Genomic DNA, 21,178 nt, shown 5'->3' on the forward strand with positions numbered 1-21,178 from the left:
CCAAAGCTTCTCCAAAATACATATTGTGGCAACACCTAGGGTAACCAGTCTTGGGTCTCTGGAGGTGAAAGGGGAAACGGGTTAGGGAAAGATAGATGGAGTCAAGTAGATCAGGAAGATGGGGACATGCTTGACTTGTTGAATGTGAGGGATCTTGCAAGAAGAGAATCAAGTGAGTGGTGCTGGTGAGGAAATAGGGTGACCATGGTGATCCAGTAGAAATTATCTGTCTCCTAATTTTTCCTAGATATTTTCATGAAATGCACAACCATTTATTTCGGGGATTTCTCTGAAACTGGTGCTGTCTGCAGTCTTACTTTTCTTTCTTTAGAGGTGTGTTGGCATTAGGACCTCGTACCTGGAGCTGCGCCAGAAAGCTTAGTTGATGCCACAGTCAGCTCGGGGGAGCAAATGCTATGAGTAATATTCAAGGAAATTGATTGCCAACTGTCGGGAGGTCCAGGCTTAAACTCGACAGGTTGACTTATTTTATCATTTAATAAGGCATGACCCTCACCCAAAGAAGTCAGACTGCTGCACGCTTCTTCAGTGCTTTCTGGGAAGAAAATCAAGGATGCCAACAGGTGGAGTTTGTATAGCAGAGAGTCCCAGAATCGATTTACAGGCATTACGGGACGTTTAAGCACAAAAGTGCTCCTCGTAGTTCTACACTCTCAGACAGTCTGCAGTTTGTTGACTTGGTAAAGAGGAGACTGTAGGACAATCACCTTGCAGTCAATACAACCTATTTTAAAGTGGATGAGAGCATTTTAAGGCAGCCAATGCAAATCGGCCTGGGCGGGAGAAATACAATCGTTTTCTTGTTTCCTGAGCTAAGCCTAGCCACGGCCTGAGGTGCAGATCTTAAGGGGCATATCTAGAAGCTCCCATAAAGATGCCATTCCCATCAGCGACATTGGATAGAAGCAGTGATTGTATCACCCAGCTGAAGAGATGTGAGGAAACCAACTGCTTCCTTTTCGAAATGGAGGAGAATTGAATATTGGCAGTTTGGGGCTTTTTGGCTGCACGCTGCTTCAGCTAGAGCTTGTTTTCGAACCTAAAAAGAAGAGATTTTGCCGACGAGGCAAGCGTCGAAAAATAAGTATTGACAATGCTAGGGGTGGACTCATTCTTCCTTGTTATGAGGGGCAAACAAGATAAATTCGGTCTGAGTTATACTGAATCTAATGTTGGCTGCAGACATCAAATGCTCAATTTCTCATGTCATCCGCAAACGATACCCAAATGTAAAGGTGGGTATTGTCAGGATATTGATCAATGCCCATTCCATGTTTATGAAGATCCCCGAAGTTCTGCATACAAAATTTATACAAAAGGGTTGAAAGAATGGAGCCTTGGGGGCACACCACATACAACAGACTATGAGGGGCAACACACTGAACTTACCTGTAAAGCCTAGATCTGTCAGTCAGGAGAGAATAGCTCCAGTTAAACACCTAACCTCCAATCCCCATGCAGGTGGCCAGGATGGAGCAAAGGACCTCATCAATCAGCACTAGGAGATGGGCAGCAGCGCAATGTGTAATTCGAAGAATATCACTCATAACGTATGCATCAAAGGACTTCCATGGTAGAATCTAACAGAGTTTATAGAGAGGAATTGTGTTTCTACTGGCTTCCATTTCTTATTCGTCCTGAATTAGTTATTTTACCCAATACATGTTTTATTAATTTGGGCAATTTCCCACGAATGTACACAGAGCTAGACGCTGAGAGATGATTTAGACAATGTGTGACAGTATTGAAAAGACTTAGCTTTGTTGCAGGCCACAGACCATACCATCTGGTGTGTAAAATAGGTAGATTTAGCCAGAGTCACTAATTTCCATTGAGAGAAGCACAGAGATTGGAGCTGTCTATTTGTGATCAGGATTTACACCATCATTTCTTCTAGATTTGGGTCAGATGAGGGATGGAGTAGAGGAGAAGTAGTGATGTATAGTAGGGGTGGGGGGGGGTAAGCAGTGATGTCGAGCTTGGACCTGCAAAGCAGCCAATAGGGTAAAGGAGATTTAGATTCTAAGGATTGGGCTCTGTTAAGGTTGAGGCATGCAATGTGCAACCATCAAAAAGAAATGGAAAATTGAATGGTGGTGGATGGCTGTGTTTGGCCAGTGCGGTTTCATGGGTAACACCACCAGGGTTTAGGAGCTCTGGCATACCGTTGAGTCCTGCCTTTGAGATATCTGTGAGCCCATTGTGATTGGCTTGTGCACAGCTTTGCAAAGAAATGCTCTGTTCTGCAGATCCAGATGCAAAGGTTTGGCAGAAAACACACATCCTGTGTTTCTCGGGTTTGATTTGAATTTCTCAAGCCATGCTGTTAGTCAGCGGGAAGCTGGAGGAAGCAGAAGTCTTATGGCAATGACGATCAACACTGATGAGCACTTGACCCTCTTGTTGTTGGCCAGGCTGAGAGCCAACATAACGCAGCCGAGACAGACGCTTAAAGTGTGACTTGGTGGGGCTAGAGTAACAAGCAGACTAGCAGGCAAAAGACCGTGTGGACTGTGTTGGACGGAAATGGTGAGGAATGTGAAATAGGGCATTCCGGGTTTGGTGTATTTTGGTTATTTATTTAATGCATTTGTGGAGCACCCAAACCCGAAGGTATCAGAGCGCTTATACCAAAACAGAGTAAAAGATGTGTCAAAACAGGAAGGCAAAGCATACAGTCGATAGCACGGACAGATTAGTGAGGCTAGGCATCAGAAATGATACATCAGTCGTATTTGTTAAACAGCTAGGTTTTTTAAAGCTCCCTGAATATTAGGTAGGATGGTTTGTCTTTCATAAGTGGGGGGAGGGAGTTCCAAAGGGTGGGAGCAGTGACAGTAAAATTGGAGCCTCCTGCTTGCTTCATGTTGAATCTGGGGTGAGGGGCAAAATGGTGGAGGAGCATAGGGGGCATGAGGTGGTCTTTCTGTAGATGTGATGGTTGAAGTAGGAGAGTGGGATGCCATGGATGCAACGGTGGGCAACCTTCAAGATTTTACATTCGATGCAGGCATAATGGGTAGCCAGTGGGCCTCACGTCTGGCATGCGAGATGTGATCAGTACGTCATAAGCCCCATGATACGCTGAGAGCAATATTTTGTAGTAGTTCAAGTTTAGAAGAGGAGTCCATAAGTAGGGTGTTGCAATAGTCAAGTTTGCTGCCTATAATGGCTCTGGCGAGCGCTAAGCAGTTGTCTGGTGACAGGAATTGTCTGCTAAGGTTTAAAAGTTGAGTTGTGAAGGCGGCAGAAGATGCAATGGTGTTGACATGTTTGTACACGCTGAGGTCTGCATCCAGGTAGACCCCAAGAGTTTTTACATGTCTCGAAATGGGGATAGAGTTGACGTCTATGGTGAAGGATGAGTATGCAGGGTCAAGGTTCTTCAGGCAATAGGGGGGGACCCTACGATGAGTAGTTCTGTTTTTTTCATCATTGAGGCAGAGGTGATGATTGGCCATCCAGTTCTGGGTGATGCTATAGATCTGATTGATGGTGGCAGCATCTTGGATGTAATGACTTGCGATATGTAGAAGAATCTGGGTGTTGTTGTCATAGAGGTGCATTCTTTGCATCATTTGTTGTGTAAGAAACAGAGCCGAGCATCCTAGGCGTCAGCTGGGGATGCCAGGTCTTGCTGCTGAAGTGGCTTCCCGGGCTGGGCACCCCTGTGATGAGCTCTTGTGAATGCTTTGTGTTGCCTGGAGTCTTTGCAGATGCTATGTTGGTGATTGTGGGTCGTGTCCTTGGCGAGGTGACATTCCTACGACTTCCACTCGTTACTAGATGCATTTTCTACTGGCAAACAGGGGCACACAATGTATACTAGAATACACTTGCATAAGCATGCAGGTTGCAGCATGTGAAGCATGCATATGCATCTGTTTGTTAGGATGTCTACCTATGGATCTGGGCCACCTCCTCTTAAAAGCACACAGTTTGATCGCAGGTTTCCACTTGTGCTAATCCTGTAAACCTATTTGCATTTTCTTTATTACTAATACTAAGGTTTTAGTTTGCCTCACTAAGTGAGTGCCTACCCTAACGCTGGTCTCTTGCTCTTTAGGGGCGCAAACTGCAGCTCTCTTTGGCGATCCAACAAGAATGAAGCATGGCTAGGGTTGCTTGCAGAGGGGGTGTGGTCTTTGGTTGCTTGCAGAGGGGGCTGTGTTCTAGCAGTTGGGGCTGGACGTCTTCCATTGGTGGCAGGTCAAACTGATTTGCATATTTCTGGTCTCCTTCTGTAACAGCACAGACAAACTAAAAAAACAATAGCACTGAAGGTTACCCAGAGCAATGCCAGTAGTTGATTGATTCAAGTCCTTCAACCCATCACATTTGGGTTTTGTCTTGCCTACCTAATTGAAAGTGGGTATGTATGCCCATAAGTGGGTGCCTTGCTTCCGGTGCCATAGGGAACAAGCAGCACAATACTGACGAGGCCCAACAAGACCGAAACATGTCTGGGTTTACTTGTATTTGCTTGCAAAGACTGTTCCCTTGCAGTTTTGATCTGATTGCTCCCATTGGTGGAAGGACAAATCACTATTTGCACATTGCTAGTCCCCTCCTTTAATGGTGCACACGGACTAAGAAACATAGCATGGCAGCTTGCCTAGAGTAATGCTAATGGTTATGATTACTTAAAAACCTTCCCTCCAGCAATTTCTGGTTCTCACTTTTTTCTTGTTTTCACTTTTTTGCTTTACCACAGGTGTTGCAAGAGAACAGCGTCAAAAGTTAGGGGTGGAAATCAGTACTACTTTGTTTGGAGATTTAGAAGTTGCATGCTCTAAAGAATGGCTTAGTTTTCAGCTTTTGAAGCAAAAGACCCGAGTTCCAATCCAGTTTCGTACTCAAAACCAAAATTGTGCTTCTGCCAATATTTGGGGCGCATGAACCTAGGGTAGCTACCCCTTTGAACTGCAATATAAACAAGCACTGGCAAAACGAATAAGCTTAAGATGTTATATGTCAAGCGCAGTCTTAAGTGCCCTATTAAACTTCATGCCATGACTAAAAGACAGCAGTAACATCCTCACAGCAACAAGTCATCGCAATCATTAAAGTAATTAACACAAGACAGGCACACACATCAAACAAAACAGGCATTGGCAATGCCAACAGTTTGGGACTTTTCTGTAGGCATGGAAAAGGCGCTTGCCAGGCACAGCCACAGTGGTATTAACTGCCCATTGATGGTATCCGGTGCAAAATGGTGCCAGTACCTGGGCATCTAACAGTGCCTGGCAAATGCCTAATACTTATACACAAGCCAAAACCGTTGGCTTGGCTAATGCTTGTTGAAGGAAATGCATAGTGCTTATAAATCAAGTGGCTGAAGGCAGACCTGGTACAACATTTGCTTTACACCAGTAGCAGGCTTTCAGCTCGAATTAAGCTGTTAACTCTCAGGAAACGGATTAGCAAAAACACTGCCAGGCACTTTGATTGTACAGTTTGATGGAAAGGCTTGAATTCCAATTGAGGCAGTGCTTAGTGTGAGGAGGTGCAGGAAGTGGTTGGGACTGGTCATAGGGATTAACATGGCCACGGCAAAGTCATTGTGTGGGTAAATAACCAAACATCAGCTTTGAGTCCCTCCTCATATGCCATGTTTCCTATGTGTACTCTAATGCAATAGTTTTGGCTTACATGCGGTGCAAGCGTTACCTAATAGCCCAAACTAAAAAGGAGAGCAAAAGTCAAGTCTGGGACACCTGGGAGCCTTTCCATTAAATTGGCAGCAGAGGCTGCGACCTGCAACGAAGGCACACACCTTTCAAAAAATCACAATGCCACAGACATGCAAAAAGATGAGATGAGGGCACATGTGGATGTGGATGCATGCACAGTTGCCACCCACGTTTTTGCTCAACTAGGTGCCAAAAGCAACAAGGGAGCAGTTAAAGCAGCAGCGCGCTCTTGATGTTTTTACTTGTGCAATGATGAGCGGTGCATGCTTTCTTGCCTGGCAAGGAGATTTTGGGAACACCCTAGCATGGAGGCACCAATCAGGCTATTAGGATAGACACAGTTAGCTACACCTGGTAAAAAAGGCTCCAACTGGAAGAATGTGCCTGGACACACTGGCTCCCTTGCGCTGTTCGGCCACGTGTCTGCTGTGGACATGGGACACGTAACTCGCAAGTGGGGTTTGCAGATCCTGCAACTGCCAGGGGGAATGAACGGGCTTGCAGGCTTTGTGCAGCAAAGTGAGGAGAGCAGAGAGCTCAGGGCTGGTTACACAAGTGTGTGTGTTGTGGTTTGCAACTGCCTTCTGATAACGCCATGTGTGTCATAATCCCCTTCGGCTACTTCACGGTGTTTCCTTGCGGATCTAACAATAAAGCCACCCTGTGTTGTGAGCTCTGGGCTTTCGGTAGAATCTGTTTAACGTTACGTGACTAATTGTGGGGATTATGCCACAGAGGTAATTTATACATGTGCCTAATTACATACTTTAAAAAGGAAGTCTAATTGTGAAAATGCACCTTGTACTATGTGGCATGCTTCCAAGGGCCCCGACCACAAATGCAGGTTCCCGAACGAGCTGTCTGCACTTTTGCAGCTCAGTTCTTGCCCCTGTGTCCTGGAATGCGTGGCCCTTTAGAAGTTCCTGAGGACCAGTGATGAGATCCCTCTCTTTCTTGGAAGGTGAGGGGTATGTGAGCGAGGCTGAGGGGCGAGGTGCCAGCCGAGGTCGCAAACACCTCTATCTCTTGAAAGAATCCTAGCCTGGTGTTTTGCATAAAAGCAAAAAGCATTTTGGAAACATAAGAATGACCACATCATTTTACATTTGAAATATGTTAGTGTTTCAGCAAAAAACCCTTCTGAACAATTGAATGAAAGTTGGGCCGTCAGCTCTTCATTTCTCACAATACTCTAACAAACAGTCTCTCTAAATTACAAGACATAAATACAAATGTGTACACCTTGTTAACAGAATGTGAGGCTTTGGCTATTTCTGCGCAGTGCACATAACTTACTGGAGTCTGATTCATGGAAAAGTATGCATTTCTCCCGCAATTGCCACGTGCCGAGAACGTATTAATGGAATTTACTGCACAAAGTAACCGTATTCGCCAGTCGCGCCGGAACACCCCTGACACGCTCCCACCCAAAACATAAATAAACAGCCAGAACAGCTACATTTGCGCACTCAGCCTTGCGCGAATACATGCACCCTTTGAATAGTGTGTGGTGTCCCCCGCAAGCAGGCCTGCCTCACGTGTACCCTAAGCAGGATCCCCCATAACTGTTGCCGGCACCACGTCAACATGCATATGACACTTCGTAACTCAGGTATAACTTGGAATACCTGCGTGCGAACCCTCATAAACCAGCCCAGGACCGCAGTACACAGCGTAGGTGCACCCCTAAGTCCATCATGCAAACTCACCTCTGCGCTGTGAATCCTTTGCGCAAGTGAATTTACGCCTGCCTTCGTGTGTTGGAGAGATTGAGGGATTTGTGTGGGCATTTCGCAAGCGAGAGGTTGCACGGTCACATCCATGAATATGCTTTGCAGTGCGCATTTGTAGGCGTGCTAAGGACTGCATGCGGCCCGTCCCTCCTAACGGCCACTTTTTCCCTTGTTCGTCCTCATTTTCCGAGTTCCGCTCCCTAGTCCGCCCTCTGCGCAGGCTTCGTCCATGCTCTGCATGGAGTCTCGTGCAAGGCACCCGGACGCTCGGATTTTGTGGGCATTTCGCAAGCGAGAGGTTGCACGGTCACATCCATGAATATGCTTTGCAGTGCGCATTTGTAGGCGTGCTAAGGACTGCATGCGGCCCGTCCCTCCTAACGGCCACTTTTTCCCTTGTTCGTCCTCATTTTCCGAGTTCCGCTCCCTAGTCCGCCCTCTGCGCAGGCTTCGTCCATGCTCTGCATGGAGTCTCGTGCAAGGCACCCGGACGCTCGGATTTTGCACACAGTTTGGCGCGCAAGTACCCTATTTTCCACACAAATATTTCCATGAATCGTGCCCTCAGTCTCGCATGCCTGAGACACCTGCGACTGTGGCTGCTTGTTAGTGAGATCTTGGAGTTTTCTGAAGTAGTTTATCCTGGGGAGTTCAGTGGGTTTAGGCCTCTGGACGGAACAGAACTCTGGCAAGACAAACTTTGCTGAAGCTGAATTCTGGCCCATTTCCTCCCCTGCTGAGGACACCCCTCCATGAGTCATGGTAGGCCTTGTCTTTATGCACCTCCCCTTTGGGAAAATGGTACCTTCCAATAGAAATGACTTTCATGGGCAGCTGGAGGAAGCCAAAAAAGGGTCTGTTCCAGACTGCTGCCATTCGTTTGTTAGGTGTCGACAATTAGAAGGAGCGGCTTTGGTAGGGCATAGGGACCACTCTGCGGGCTTGTTATATGTTTCAAAATGTTTATGTATGATCATTTAACTTGTATGAATAATTGGCTAATATCAGCCCTGTGCTGCCACCCACTTAAAGTATGTGGATTAATTCCACAGAGGGTAAATTACTATTACCAGTTCAGAATGACATTAGTCTTTTCTTAACACGATATTTTATTTCAAAGGCTCTAGTAGGAACAATCATCTTCCTCTCGAATAGAATGTATGATTAGTGCCAATAGACATTTTGTGAGACTTAACATCAACAAACCAGTTATTGGACAAGGGCCCTCCTGTAATACTTTGCTTCTAACAGGTTAATTTAACTTGATTGGTTGTACTGCCAATCAAGGCTCCAACTGGAAGAATGTGCCTGGACACACTGGCTCCCTTGCGCTGTTCGGCCACGTGTCTGCTGTGGACATGGGACACGTAACTCGCAAGTGGGGTTTGCAGATCCTGCAACTGCCAGGGGGAATGAACGGGCTTGCAGGATTGGTAAATGTCATTATTTTCACTCTGTATTGAGTGCTAACAATGATCAATATAACCTATGTGTATATCACTTTAGGCGATTTTAGTTGGACCATAGTGAGGATTCCTCAAAGTAAAGATGAATCACATGTTGAGTGGAATGCTTTGCAAGCGTTTCATTTCACTTAATAATGGAGGCAACACAACTGTTACTGCTTCGCTGAAGTCGGGACAATTTACAAATGCATTTACTGTCAGGACTATTATCGTCTCAGAATTTCAAGGGCTCTCGGCGCCTGTTCTTTTTTTTCCCATGCCCCCACCCTCCTTAAGCGCTTTTAAACACTTGCCAGTGTGTAGGCGCTATAAAACAATACCATACCAGAAGACTTCTATCAGATAATACTGGAAGACACTATGTACACAAAAGCTCATGTTAGTTCTTGATAAAGCTAGCTCGAAGAGATCCTAGGAGGATGTGTTTTGTGCAGGGAGGGGCAGGAAGTAGGTAGGAATGGCCATAGGGGTTAGCATAGCCATGGGCAGTCAATGTGTGGGTAAATAACCACCCATTGACTGGCTGTGTGTCCTTCCTCGTATGCCATCTCCCTCATGGCTGTAGTGTAAGGCAGTCGTTTTGGTTATAGGTGGTGCTTTAGATTAATGATGGTTTCCTTACAAAAACAATTATTGTATTTTTATGTAGACAAATTGATAGTATATAATACAAAAAATGACAGAATTACTACACCAAAGTCTCAAGAGCATCTCTCAAACTGCCTCTGTGATAACCTGGTGCAAAAAGTAAGTGACAGTGCGCTGAACATGTGGCATGCCTTGGCGTGGTTTGCTGAGGGCTGTATGAATGTTGTGCTGTATAGAAATATTTCATGTACGGTTGGAACAATTATTTTTTTTATATTAAGGATCACTTTCTTTTTTTATTAAAGAAATTCCATTTGGTCATATTTTTTCACAAATATACTGCAACTTCTTTTTAGCAATTAATGCAATCAGTTTGAAAGATAATACAAACAAAAACTGCGAGGTGCGTGTGTGGTCTGAGGGCTTTTATATAGCCACGTGTAAAAACACTTTTGAACGATTTCGCTCATTGTGCACCCAATTAGGATTGCATTAAAGGCGGAGTAATGACGGTTTGTACTTTTCTTAACTTTTTCAAATGTAATTGGTTACCATAGGCCTTAAGGTGAATTATAACAATAAAATGTAAAAACTTAAAACATTTCTACAAAATGATCCCAAAACGTTATTCGTGAAAATAAGACTGGGGGACAATTCTTCAGAGCAGAGTATGAACTTGTGTCCCTATGGCTGTGGGTTTTCCTCGCATTTTGGTGTGTTGAACATGACGCCCAGTCCAGCCCTGCACCCTTATCACCGTGCCTGCTGCTGCCTGTCCACCTTCTGGCCTTGTTTGCTTAGGCGGGAACTGACAGAAAAGCGAGATAACTTGCTAAGGTCGATGTGTGCAAACAAAGACCTTTGCAATGGACGCTGGTTCCTTCCACACTCAAAGTTGAGTTTGCCAGTGGGTACAGTCCTACAGCCTTTTAAGCCATGTAGGCAGTATGAGGCGAGTTGCGGGTGACGTTTTCAGTTTCTGCTTCACTTTGCCATGCAATAGAATGTGTTTCTAGCTGGTATGCCCGAACTGGAACATTCATGGATAGCGCGTGTGCTCCATTCATGCATGCCACTGGAAACCAATCAAGTATTCCCTGGTGCCAGTTGCTCAGTAGTGGGGTTACCAATATAGCAATGAATACTCCGAGGTTTTTAAAATAACTAAATCACGTCCAATTATTTGTTCTGGTTCAAGGAGTGTGGTCAAGTAGGGAAACTGGGATTAGAACGCCCCAGCCCAGGCCCAAGAATGTAAAAGATTAGACTATCCAGCCTGCCCTTTCCACCAAAGCCTGGAGTGTGCTTCCCGGCTCAGACCTGTGGATTATTCAAGCACCAATCCAGTTTGCAGATGCCGAGGGGTACGTGGAGTCCAGGTGGCCTTTAGTGAAGGTATTAGTTGGCTTTTAGGAAGACATGCCCAGGTCCTGCCTAAAGCAGTGTTCTCTGCGGATTTTTGCGGCAACTGACGAGGTTTCTGTTGATTTCGTATCTATTTACTTGCCAGATAACTCAACTAAACCACGTCCATTTATTTGCTCTGGTTCAAGTAGGGTGGTCGAGTAGGGAAGTTGGGATTAGAACCTCCAAGCCCAAGAATGTAGAAGATTAGACTAGCCAGCCCGCCCCTCCCACAGAAGTCTGGGAGGTGCTTCCTGGCTTAGACCTGTGGATTATTCAAGGTCCAATCCAGTTTGCAGATGCCGGAGAGGTGTGCAGAGTCTAGGTGGCTTTTAGGAAGACATGCCCAGGTCCTGCCTAAACCAGTGTTCTCTGCGGATTTAGCGCGGCACAACTGATGAGGTTTCTGTTGATTTCGTATTTACTTGCCAGATTTGAGTTTTGCCAAATGTTTTGAGATGTTACGCCAGATTTCTAGAGGACTGCCCTTTTTGGGTTTCTCTGAAAAATAATAATTCAGCCCTAATCTTTCAATCACGCACTAAGAGAAAAAAAAATATGCATTATCTATGTTTGTACACTGTGTGAATTAAACTCTCTGTAGTCTTGTCATTGGTTAAAAATCCATAATTCATTGGACCTACGCCATTCCTGGTAATTACGAACCGAAGGATGTTTATGTAAGCACCAGTCGCGTGTATGTTTGCATGGACTTGCTTTGGGGTGCTTGGGCTCTGGCCTGGTGAGTTAATGGGTGTATGAAGATAGTGCACTTGGCATTCCTTCAACGGCTGACGGGGGCCGCCCTCCCTCCCTCCCTCTCTTTCTTTCTTTGCAGTTAATGAGCAACCACAGTGCCCGTCTGCCGCTGCTCCTGCCGCTGCCACCGCCACACAGGGAGAGCCGCCGGGGCCCCTGGGAGGACGATGGCTTTCTGGACCCAGCTGGGCCTGCTGCTCTGGAAGAACTTCACGTACCGCAGGAGGCAGACGGTGAGCCGGCGCGTGCGCGTAACGACGGCGCGCTGCGTGGCGGGTGCCTCGTGGCGGCAGCTTCCGCTCTTTGTGTTTAATGGGAAGTGTCCTGGTGATTCCGGAGCGTAACATGTGCATGCGCTTGCCAGAGCGGCGGAGGCTCGATTCCATGGGTGGCATGTGCTGGCTGGCGCCATTCGAAATGACCGTCTTGCTATTTGATTACCGTACGGTCAGTGCACTATTTGCCGCAGAAAACGGACCTTTCTGCGCGTCTTGAGCTCAAGGCAAGCCAGCCGCTTGCCCGTCTCGGAAGCCGACAGCAAAGTGTTTTTGCTAAAATGTTTTCAATTGCTCATTTGTAATTATGCAGTACCTCGCCCAGGTTTTAAACACTATTATATTGTTTCACTAGATAAGAGCTTGCAATATTGACAGCGACTACCCACAGTATTAGGGCGCCACACGATTTTGAATTAGGACTCCGGGAGTACTTTATTTCCCATTTTTTGAAGTTGGGAGTAAAACGATTTTTTAGGGAGTAGAAACGTAAATTCCCATTCCCAATGGCCTTTACCTTTTAGGGGAGTAACACTGCGGTTTAACACCGAGGGCCTGATTCACAGAAGCGCTTTATAATGGCGCATTCTCATAGGAAAACCTTCTGTGAATCAGGCACTAAGACTTCTGTCTTTCTGTAATTCATACTTGTGCAGCTGTGTGGGTGAAAGAAGGGACCAGGCTCGTATGTGCCTGGTTCTCATTTTTTGTAGGGAGTATTTTTACACCCTAGTTTTGTTGGTGGGAGTAGTTGCCTATTTTTAGGGAGTAAAAGCGTATCATATCTGTAGGACTCCATGTCATACTGACCAGTGCTTGCTCTACTAACTGTGCCCGCAATGCTCACTCCTCCGACTGGTCACACTCCGGCGACTTTGCCATGTAGGTGCTGGGGTTGGATTTGGAGACGCTGTTGCCGTTCTAGACATACTGTCTGTGGATCTTTTCTCTGCGCACTGGTATTAAGAGCAGGTGTTCAATGTGAGTTGGCTTTGCAGTGAAACGTTCACACATGGCAACAGTGCTGCTTGTCCACACCCCAGGTTACCCCATGCAGAATCAGGGCAGTGTGCTCGTGTAAGTGTAATGGGTTATTTATAACACGTTTAATACCCAGAGGTTTCCAAGCGCGGACCCAGGGATCGAACCAATGTTGCTCAGCGTAGTCTTGCTTCCAAGGCGCACGCCTTGCCCCTGAGCTGTCATGTACATTACTTGCTCCCGGCTATCATATTCGCTATCAGCACTTTTACCAAATCAATGAATTCACGACTTATTGCCCAATAATTTTCAGCAGGGTACACCACTTTGAAGCACCAATTCCATCACAAGGTGAAGTGCCCACTTTCTGGGGCAGTAGCAAACCAAAACATCTTTCCTCTGTGGACTTGATTTTTAGGGCATGCCTCCCTGTACATAGTATTACTTGTATTGTATCTGGTTGTATGTTTGTCTTGTTATTATTGGATTATGTCGTTTGTGTTTATGTGCGTACTGGGTGTGTTATAAATAAATAAACTATTAAATAAAAAAGTTCTGACAGTCCAAAATATTACAGAAGGTACATTTTGGGGGTTTACATGACAAAAGTATGAATAAACAAAGGAATGAATCCAAGATTGGAGACTTGATTTTTCATTCAATGGGCCAATGAATCTCAGATTGGAGACTCCATTGAAGTCAATGGGCCAATGCATCTCAGATTGGAGGCTCCATTGAAATCAACCGGCCATTGCATTTGTAGGAGAGGCAGCTTGCCACCTTGGTGTAAGGTACACACAGACAGCCACTTGGACTACGGTGCTGGAGACTGTTTCCCGCACCAACTTTCAGAAAACAGGGTAGGCTACCGGTTTCGGGAGAGCCCAGCCATCAGGGAATGATGGTAGGACGGCTGCCGTGGAGGGTCTGCATGAAGGCTACACCTCTGTAAACCTCCTGCTTCAATTCAGTATCTCCGAGAAACTCATTTCACGCAGGCCACTCTTTCTCACCATCAAAACATTATGCCAGGCTCCATGTAGGCGAGTGGCAGTGTCTTTGCATCCCTGCAAGGGTGCTGCTGCCAGTAATTAGGAACCTGGGTTCCAGCAGGGGCACCTTTGGCTTGTGACATCCGAACACCCTTGTCAAGAGACAGTTCATAAATGGACTCAGTGCCACAGCAGTGGAAGACCGAAGCACGGGCGCAATTCCATGACAGACGCTGTCGCTAATTCATCGCCATGCACTTACTGTGCAAGGGGTGCTTGGGCTACTGTCGGGAAAGCAGAGCAGCGGAGGAAGGGAGAGTACAGTGGCCTTGAATGTGCAGCCTGGGGGCTTCTTATTGTTTCCGGGCTGGCTGCGCACGTGGGAAGGCCCGCTTCTCCACGTCTACTTTTCATAGGATGTGTTCATTTTCGTGTCACTTGCTCTTGTGAAGCTGTGCACAACCTTTAACACTGGTGATGTGCAGGCACCAGGAGACGGGATCATTTCCACCCCGAGATAGCGAGCGATTGACATGCAGGTCCGGTGCGCACTTTTCTAAATGGGGTGTCTACACCTTGGCTCTCTTTCTGTGGGCGCGCTGGTTTTCTGTTACTCTTAATCTCTTACCCAGTCGCCACCACACCTCCTTCCTTCCAGCTCTACTTATCCCGCAAATCACCTTGAAGCAAAGAATTTGTTCGAAAGCTTCCAGCCTATAATTCCTCCCTCTTAACAAACGTTTTATGATGGTGTTTTGTTATATTTAGTTTCTTTTTAATCCCCCTACAGGGATACATGTACTTTACAATTCACTATTTGGACCCCATTTTAAACATTTTGTGGGTGTAGAAAACCTACAAGTTCTACCCAGAGGGGTTCAGCCTGCTACCTGCATGTCCTCGCATGGCATAATATGGGGTCACTTTGAAAAATATTTCCAGGGCCCCTTTTGTTTCCCAGTCCACCTCTGGGTTCGGAATTTGAGTTGTTCAGGTCGGGGGTTTTGAAGTCCCTCCCTCGTGAGCAGCCAACTACACCATGTTTTCGGGATCAGTGCCCGTACATAATGCCTATTAGGTTTTGCTTTATTGAAGTGTATTGTGGGTGGGTATCCTGAAAACATGGCGTGGGTTCGGTCGTAGATGACTGGACTGGGAGCCCCCCTGGTCTAGGTTGTCACTCGGGCCCCAGAGGTGGAACAACGCCTTGTTGGTATGGTAGACACCCATCTGCAGTGTTGTGTTGCACAGTGGTGTCCATGCTGCTGCCACTGATGAAAGAAGTCCGCCCTGACCAATGGCCTGGGGGCCTTGGGTCGCTTCAGGCAACTGCTGCCTCTTTTGTTGAGGTGCGCCACCACTTGAGAGTTGTCAGCCTCCACTGAAGGTGCTGCGTTTTTAAGAAGCACCAGGCAAGGCTCTTGCACTTATCTTCCAGTGGAAGCCACCTGCTGCTGCCGTGACAGCATGTCAGCGTGTGCGAGTGAGCTATTGTAACACATCGCTGTGATGTCATAGCAGTACTGAAGGGTTTCCACATTTCAAATAGTGGTTTCAGCACAACACTTATCTGGAGCGCCCGGACCCCAGAACTCAGTAACCAACCTGACCTGTCACCGCCAACAAAAACGCTAATGGCACATCTGTCCAAGGAATCATTTGACAACTCCCCGGCTTTCTTGTAGATCACACGCCACCAAAATGGACACCACCTGTATCTCGGCGTTCAGACCTCGCCTAGGGGCAACCGAAGATCCGACCACATTGGCACCACCTGACTTTTGATCTTTGCAGAGTGGGCTTAAAGGTGGCATGTTGGAGCAATACAAAACTATAAAATAAATAAATATACGACTCATTATAGGATCTGGAGCTGTGCGATGAAGCCCTTCTTTACCTCATTGCACAGCAGGACGTTTGGAGGAAACAGCTTTCGTTCATTTAAAATAATGTTCAACTGCGCTGAAGGATCCCAAGGTCGTTGAAGCGCTGTACAGTCAAACAAAATATCTACACTCTACGCCATTGGCCTGCAAACTTTGGTTCTCCAGATGTTTTGGACTACAAGTCCCATCAGCACTAGCCAACCTAATCAATGGTAAGAGATTGTGGGAATTATAGTCCAAAACATGTGGAGAGCCACAGGTTGCAGACCCCAGCCCTATGCAAATACATTTTAAAAGGGATGCTCATTGAGCCTGTATAAAAAAAATAACAGTTAAATCACAGAGCAAAAACAAGGATTGCCCTTAGAACATTGTGTGTGTGTGTCATGTAAAGCAATGGCAGCCTATGCTCTAGCTAGCAAGCACTACTTAGAAGCTGCGGGGAAGACATGACTGCTCCAGTTAGAGGACAAAGGAAGGAGCTGGAAAACACTACTGCTCCAGCTAGCGGTCCTAGGAAATAGAAGGAAGATGTTATTGCTCCATGTAGCAGACCTAGGAAAGAGCGACAAGACACAACTGCTCTATCTAGCAGGCCTAGGAAGAAGCGGGAAGGCACTATTGCTCCAGCTAGCAAACCGTATCAAAGAGCAGGAAGAAACTACTGCTCCAGCTAGCGGGCCTAGGAAGAACCGGAAGACACTAATGCTTCAGCTAGTGGACTGTAGCAAAGAGCAAGAAGAAACTACTGCTCCACATAGTGGGCCTAAGAAGACGAGGGAAGGCACTATTGCTTCAACCAGCGAACCGTAGCAAAGAGGAGGAAGAAACGACTACAGCTAGTGGGCCTAGGAAGGAGTGGGAGGAAACTACTATTGTAGCTAGCAGGCCTAGGAAGGAGTGGGAAGAAACTATTGCTCCAGCTAGCAGGCCTAGGAAGAAGCAGAAGGCACTAATGCTTCAGCTAGCGGACTGAAGCAAAGAGCAAGATGAAACTACTGCTCCACATAGTGGGCCTAAGAAGACGCAGGAAGGCACTATTGCTTCAGCTAGCAGACCGTATCAAAGAGGAGGAAGAAACGACTACAGCTAGCGGGCCTAGGAAGGAGTGGGAAGAAACTATTGCTCCTGCTAGCAGGCCTAGGAAAGAGCGACAAGACACACATGTGCCAGCTTGAGGACCAAGGAAGAAGCAGGAACACACTATTGGTCCAGCTAGGAGGCCTAGGAAACAGCAGGACGAAACTACTGCTCCATCTTGCTGGCCTGGGAACAAGCAGGGAGATACTAATGGTCCAGCAAGCGAGTCTAGGAAGGAGTAGGAATACCCTGTTGCTCCATCCAGAGGACCCGAGGAAGGAGTGAAAAGAGTACTACGCTTTTGTTGGCCCTAATGGAGCGAGAGGGAAAGGCTCACAACAACTGATTATTTTTTTCGCAGAAGGGTAAAAATATGAAGAAAATAGAGAAACATCTTTCTTTTGCACATACTTTTTACAAAGTCTGTGGGGACAAGGTGGTGAGCAACACTCCTCCCCATTCCTGTAAAATGAAACACCTCAGTCTTATCACAGGGGCATTTGGGTTAGTGCATGTAAATAGAACGTGCAAGTTTCAGGTTCCTCTCCTTGGCGCCCTGCGGTTGCGTAGTTACCGTTACTAAGTGCTTATGCGGATTTCCCAACCTGGGGATTCTGGGATAAGTCTTCTCATTACCCCTGGAGCCTGCCCCTTCTTCATCACTGCTAAAAGCAGCATAGAAAGAGCGGTAATTTGCCACTGCACTAAATGCTATTTGCATGGACTCACTCTCCTCTTTTTCAATGGCACGTTGGTTAATAATATGTTAATCCATTGTTCAAGTGGAGCACTGTATGTATACTGCTGCCCAGATTCAGCTGCCATGCGGGGCTGAGCACAGGGTACCACTTGGTGTGGCCTAACACCACAGCGAGCGGCATCAGAGCGCGGTAATCTGTGTTACTCAAATCATAGTCCATTCCAAAGATCAGCCGGAGCTGGTGACGTGACCAGCTGCGCGATGTGCTCCGCTGTGTTGCTGGTGCTCACGCAGAGTTAATCAGACTGCCCTGAGGTCCTGATAACTGCCTATTGCAGATACATAGGCTGCCTGTAGCTCACAGAGCCCTACCGACTCACTGCCTGCTCACTATCTGCAGCCATGGGTGGGCAGCAGGGACTGGGGAATAAGGCTGCAACCTGTTGAGCAGCATGGCGCCCTTCACGGCTCCTCTCTGCCACTGGATGAAATGCAGGTTGCTGCTAATCAGGGACGCACTGGGCCATAACATTCACTCGGGCACCAATACAAACGTGGCCCCCAGTTGCAAATGGTCATTAATTCATTTTGTGACACTGTTTGAATACTCCCCAAGGTGCAGTTGTTTGATAAAATGTGATGCACATTGTGCATTTTAAAGAATATTTATTCAGCAACACTGGTCCAAACTATTAGCTGCATGGTGAAGTAACTCATCGGACTGCCCCACTTTGACTAAAAGCCGCGACGGGAGGTCAGCCGCTGTCATCATGTCAGGCAGCTGTGACTGACAGAAGTGCAGGGCAGTAACAGCTTCGCTCAAACTAGTTTTCTAAGGGAACTCACAGCGTCCCCATCCACCATTAACACCCTTGTGTCTCCACTCCCTGTTGTGCCTTTGACAGCATAGGGCTGAGAGTAATGGGCACAACAGGAGTGGAGACAAAAGGGTGTCAGTGTTTGACCCATTAACCCCATGATGGGATGCAAAAGGTGGTAGTAATGTGTTTCTCTTATGCTGTACCCCCTAGTAACAGCCCATTGTCCAGAAGTTATGGTCCAAGCCAAGAAGGGCCATAAGGGAGTAGTTCTTATTTCACCTGGTATAGTGACTAAAGAGGCCTCAAACTCTGATTAGGAATTATGCAGTGTAGTAGTGTGCTGCCACCATAAGCCACACAAAAGAGCAGCAACAGGAAGCAGTGGGCATTTCCTGTCTGAGTGCCAGATTCAGAAAAGAAATGGCTTGGGGTGGTAACTGTGCCGGGAGGCTCTCTAACACCAACTCTCGGAACACAGGAGTAAAAGGAAGCAGCATTTGTGTTTTATAAAGCACAGGTTCACCTCTTTGAGTGCTATGTGTTATAGCCAATGGGTGGTAAGCGATTGCCAGGACTGGTCAGCCCTCTGAGAAGGGCATTAGCACCAGCCGTTGGCGCGGGACGTGTATTTGGGCACATAAATACGCCACAGTAGAGTGGCGCGAGATGCAGGTGGAAGGCAGTGTTGGGTGGGTGGCAATGGTGAGGGATGGCTGTAAGTCATTAAAGAGCCAGCCCAAAAGTAGCCCAAAAGCCATCGGGGCATAGGAATGCAAAGCGGCAAGTGGCGGTGCGAATGGGGCAGGAAAAAAAGGACAAAGAGAGGAAAACGTGGGCATAGTTGGACATGTGGCTGCATTTAAAAACAGAACCATGTGTAACCTTTTCTGTTTGCTTGTTGGGGTGGGGGATATGTGGGCTCCTGGCAGTGTGCTTTCGTAGCCAACATCTTCCAACTGGCACCTTATCCTGTCGGCAGCACACCCACGCGCAAGGCGCTGGGCCCTGCAACCATGCCCTGGCCGCATTGGGCAAGAGCAGTGGCATACAAACTTTTTTATGTCGAGCCCCCGGAGTAAAAAAGTTGTTGGGAGGCCCTCCTCCCCAATTGCAAGGACTGCTTGTATTTTATATTAAAAGCAGTCCTATTTTCTCTCTTTTTTTAAAAAAAAAAGCATCAACAGTGCAACTAAATGATGTGCCCAGGACCACACGTTTTGGTTGTACCAGCAGTGTTGCAGTATGCGCTTAGTTATGGAGATGAGACCACCCCTGTTCATTTTGACATGCTCTTCTTTAGGCCACACCTTCAAGTTTTTGGCCACGGCTATCAGGCCAGCCGCGCCCCCAAATGAGGGCCCCCCTTCAATGTCTTACCGCACTTAAATCACTGGTGCTATCCCACCACTGCATTACACAAATGTTCCGGGTGAAGCCATCTCCACTGAGCAGGAGGTTTCATGGACACAGGCCTGCTTGGGAAGATCCACATGTCTTGTTGATATGGTACGAGTGTGAAAGACTTGTGCTCGCCTCGTTTCTGGTGGGAAGATGCACACCTTGATGCTCAAACATGTGCATCACAATCCGGGGCTAAGGGGCCATGTTTTTGGTTGACCCTCTGATCACACCCTAGTTCAAGGGTCGTTACTGTGGCAGGTTGTGTTGAATGAAAACAACTAACTTGCTCTCTCATTGGCGGTCCCCTAGAGTTGCAGGTGGCTTAATTAGTTTGGAGATTGAAATATTTCCTTACATATTTTTAGTTTGTTAAATTTCATCGATGTTCCACTCATGCCAGGTTTGGTGTCATCTTGCTTCAGCAGTATGTAACACACACACACACACACACACACACATACTACATGCATGCAAGGAAGGAAAGAGATCAGGCATCTCTTACAAAATGTTTTAAGTCTACTCTAGGGTAGCTATAACCTGTTCCCCATGATGCAATTCCTGAAACTCTCCAGCGAGCAGAACACAAAACCTGAGAGTGAAGTGCACCGTGAAAGTAGAAGTTGACACACCATGTACCGCTTTGGGAGGCAGCCTACTCGTAGGAACCCTTTTTTCCACATAAGTATAACTGTAAACATAGTTTTCCTGTCCCCTCATCATGCTCAAGGCCTCCTCAGAGGTAGGAGTATATGGGCCATGACGTAATAGAACATGCTTTATGATGTTGTTGCTGTGGCAGATTCCTATTGGTTGCCTTCCTGAATGATTCAAGAGCAGAGCAGGCTGCAGGTTGCCAAGCATCACTACGGTCAGTTAGAGTAGGGCAAGAGATGTTTCTTTTGCACTTTGTGGGGTCCCTGCCACAATGCATTCAGAATAGTGTGTTTTATTGTGGAGGACCATGTACGCTAAAGGACATGCGTGAGCTGGAAAACCTTCAACAATGCTCTATGAAGCCGATGGAAGATCCACCCAAGCTGCTGGGCCCGATGTGTTTAGAGGAAAGGACGCTGAAAGAAGACTTGATCACCTTGCATCACAACGGGCAATGATGATGTAATTAGATCGCAGGGAATCTGTAATGCCACAGAAAAGCAGAGTGTGTCGCCCTCATCTCCATCTAAAGGATGTCCATTCTCTCTCTTAGAGGAAGCCATCATCCATCTCTGAACAGGCACACTAGCTCGAAGATGTGGTGTTTAGAGCTTGGCACACTGTTGGGTAGGTCTGGTGAGTACTGAGCTTTTAGAAACAGCAGAACTGGCTGATTAATACTATTTCTTTATTCTATTTTGGAAGGGAAACAACGAGAGTC

The 21,178-nt window shown here is 46.8% G+C and overlaps 1 protein-coding gene across 1 annotated transcript in view; it reads left to right on the forward strand.

Annotated features, from left to right (window-relative positions):
- Nucleotides 1–21,178, forward strand: part of ABCA1 (ATP binding cassette subfamily A member 1) — a 241,282-nt gene that overhangs the window by 40,065 nt on the left and 180,039 nt on the right. The window contains exon 2 of the mRNA XM_069630840.1: nt 11,747–11,900. Coding sequence (XP_069486941.1) covers nt 11,835–11,900 — 66 coding nt within the window. The 5' untranslated portion in view covers nt 11,747–11,834. The remainder of the gene's footprint in view (nt 1–11,746; nt 11,901–21,178) is intronic.

This window comes from Ambystoma mexicanum, chromosome 6q (genome assembly GCF_040938575.1).
Source record: "Ambystoma mexicanum isolate Mex_15411 chromosome 6q, UKY_AmexF1_1, whole genome shotgun sequence".
NCBI classification, from domain to species: domain Eukaryota; kingdom Metazoa; phylum Chordata; class Amphibia; order Caudata; family Ambystomatidae; genus Ambystoma; species Ambystoma mexicanum.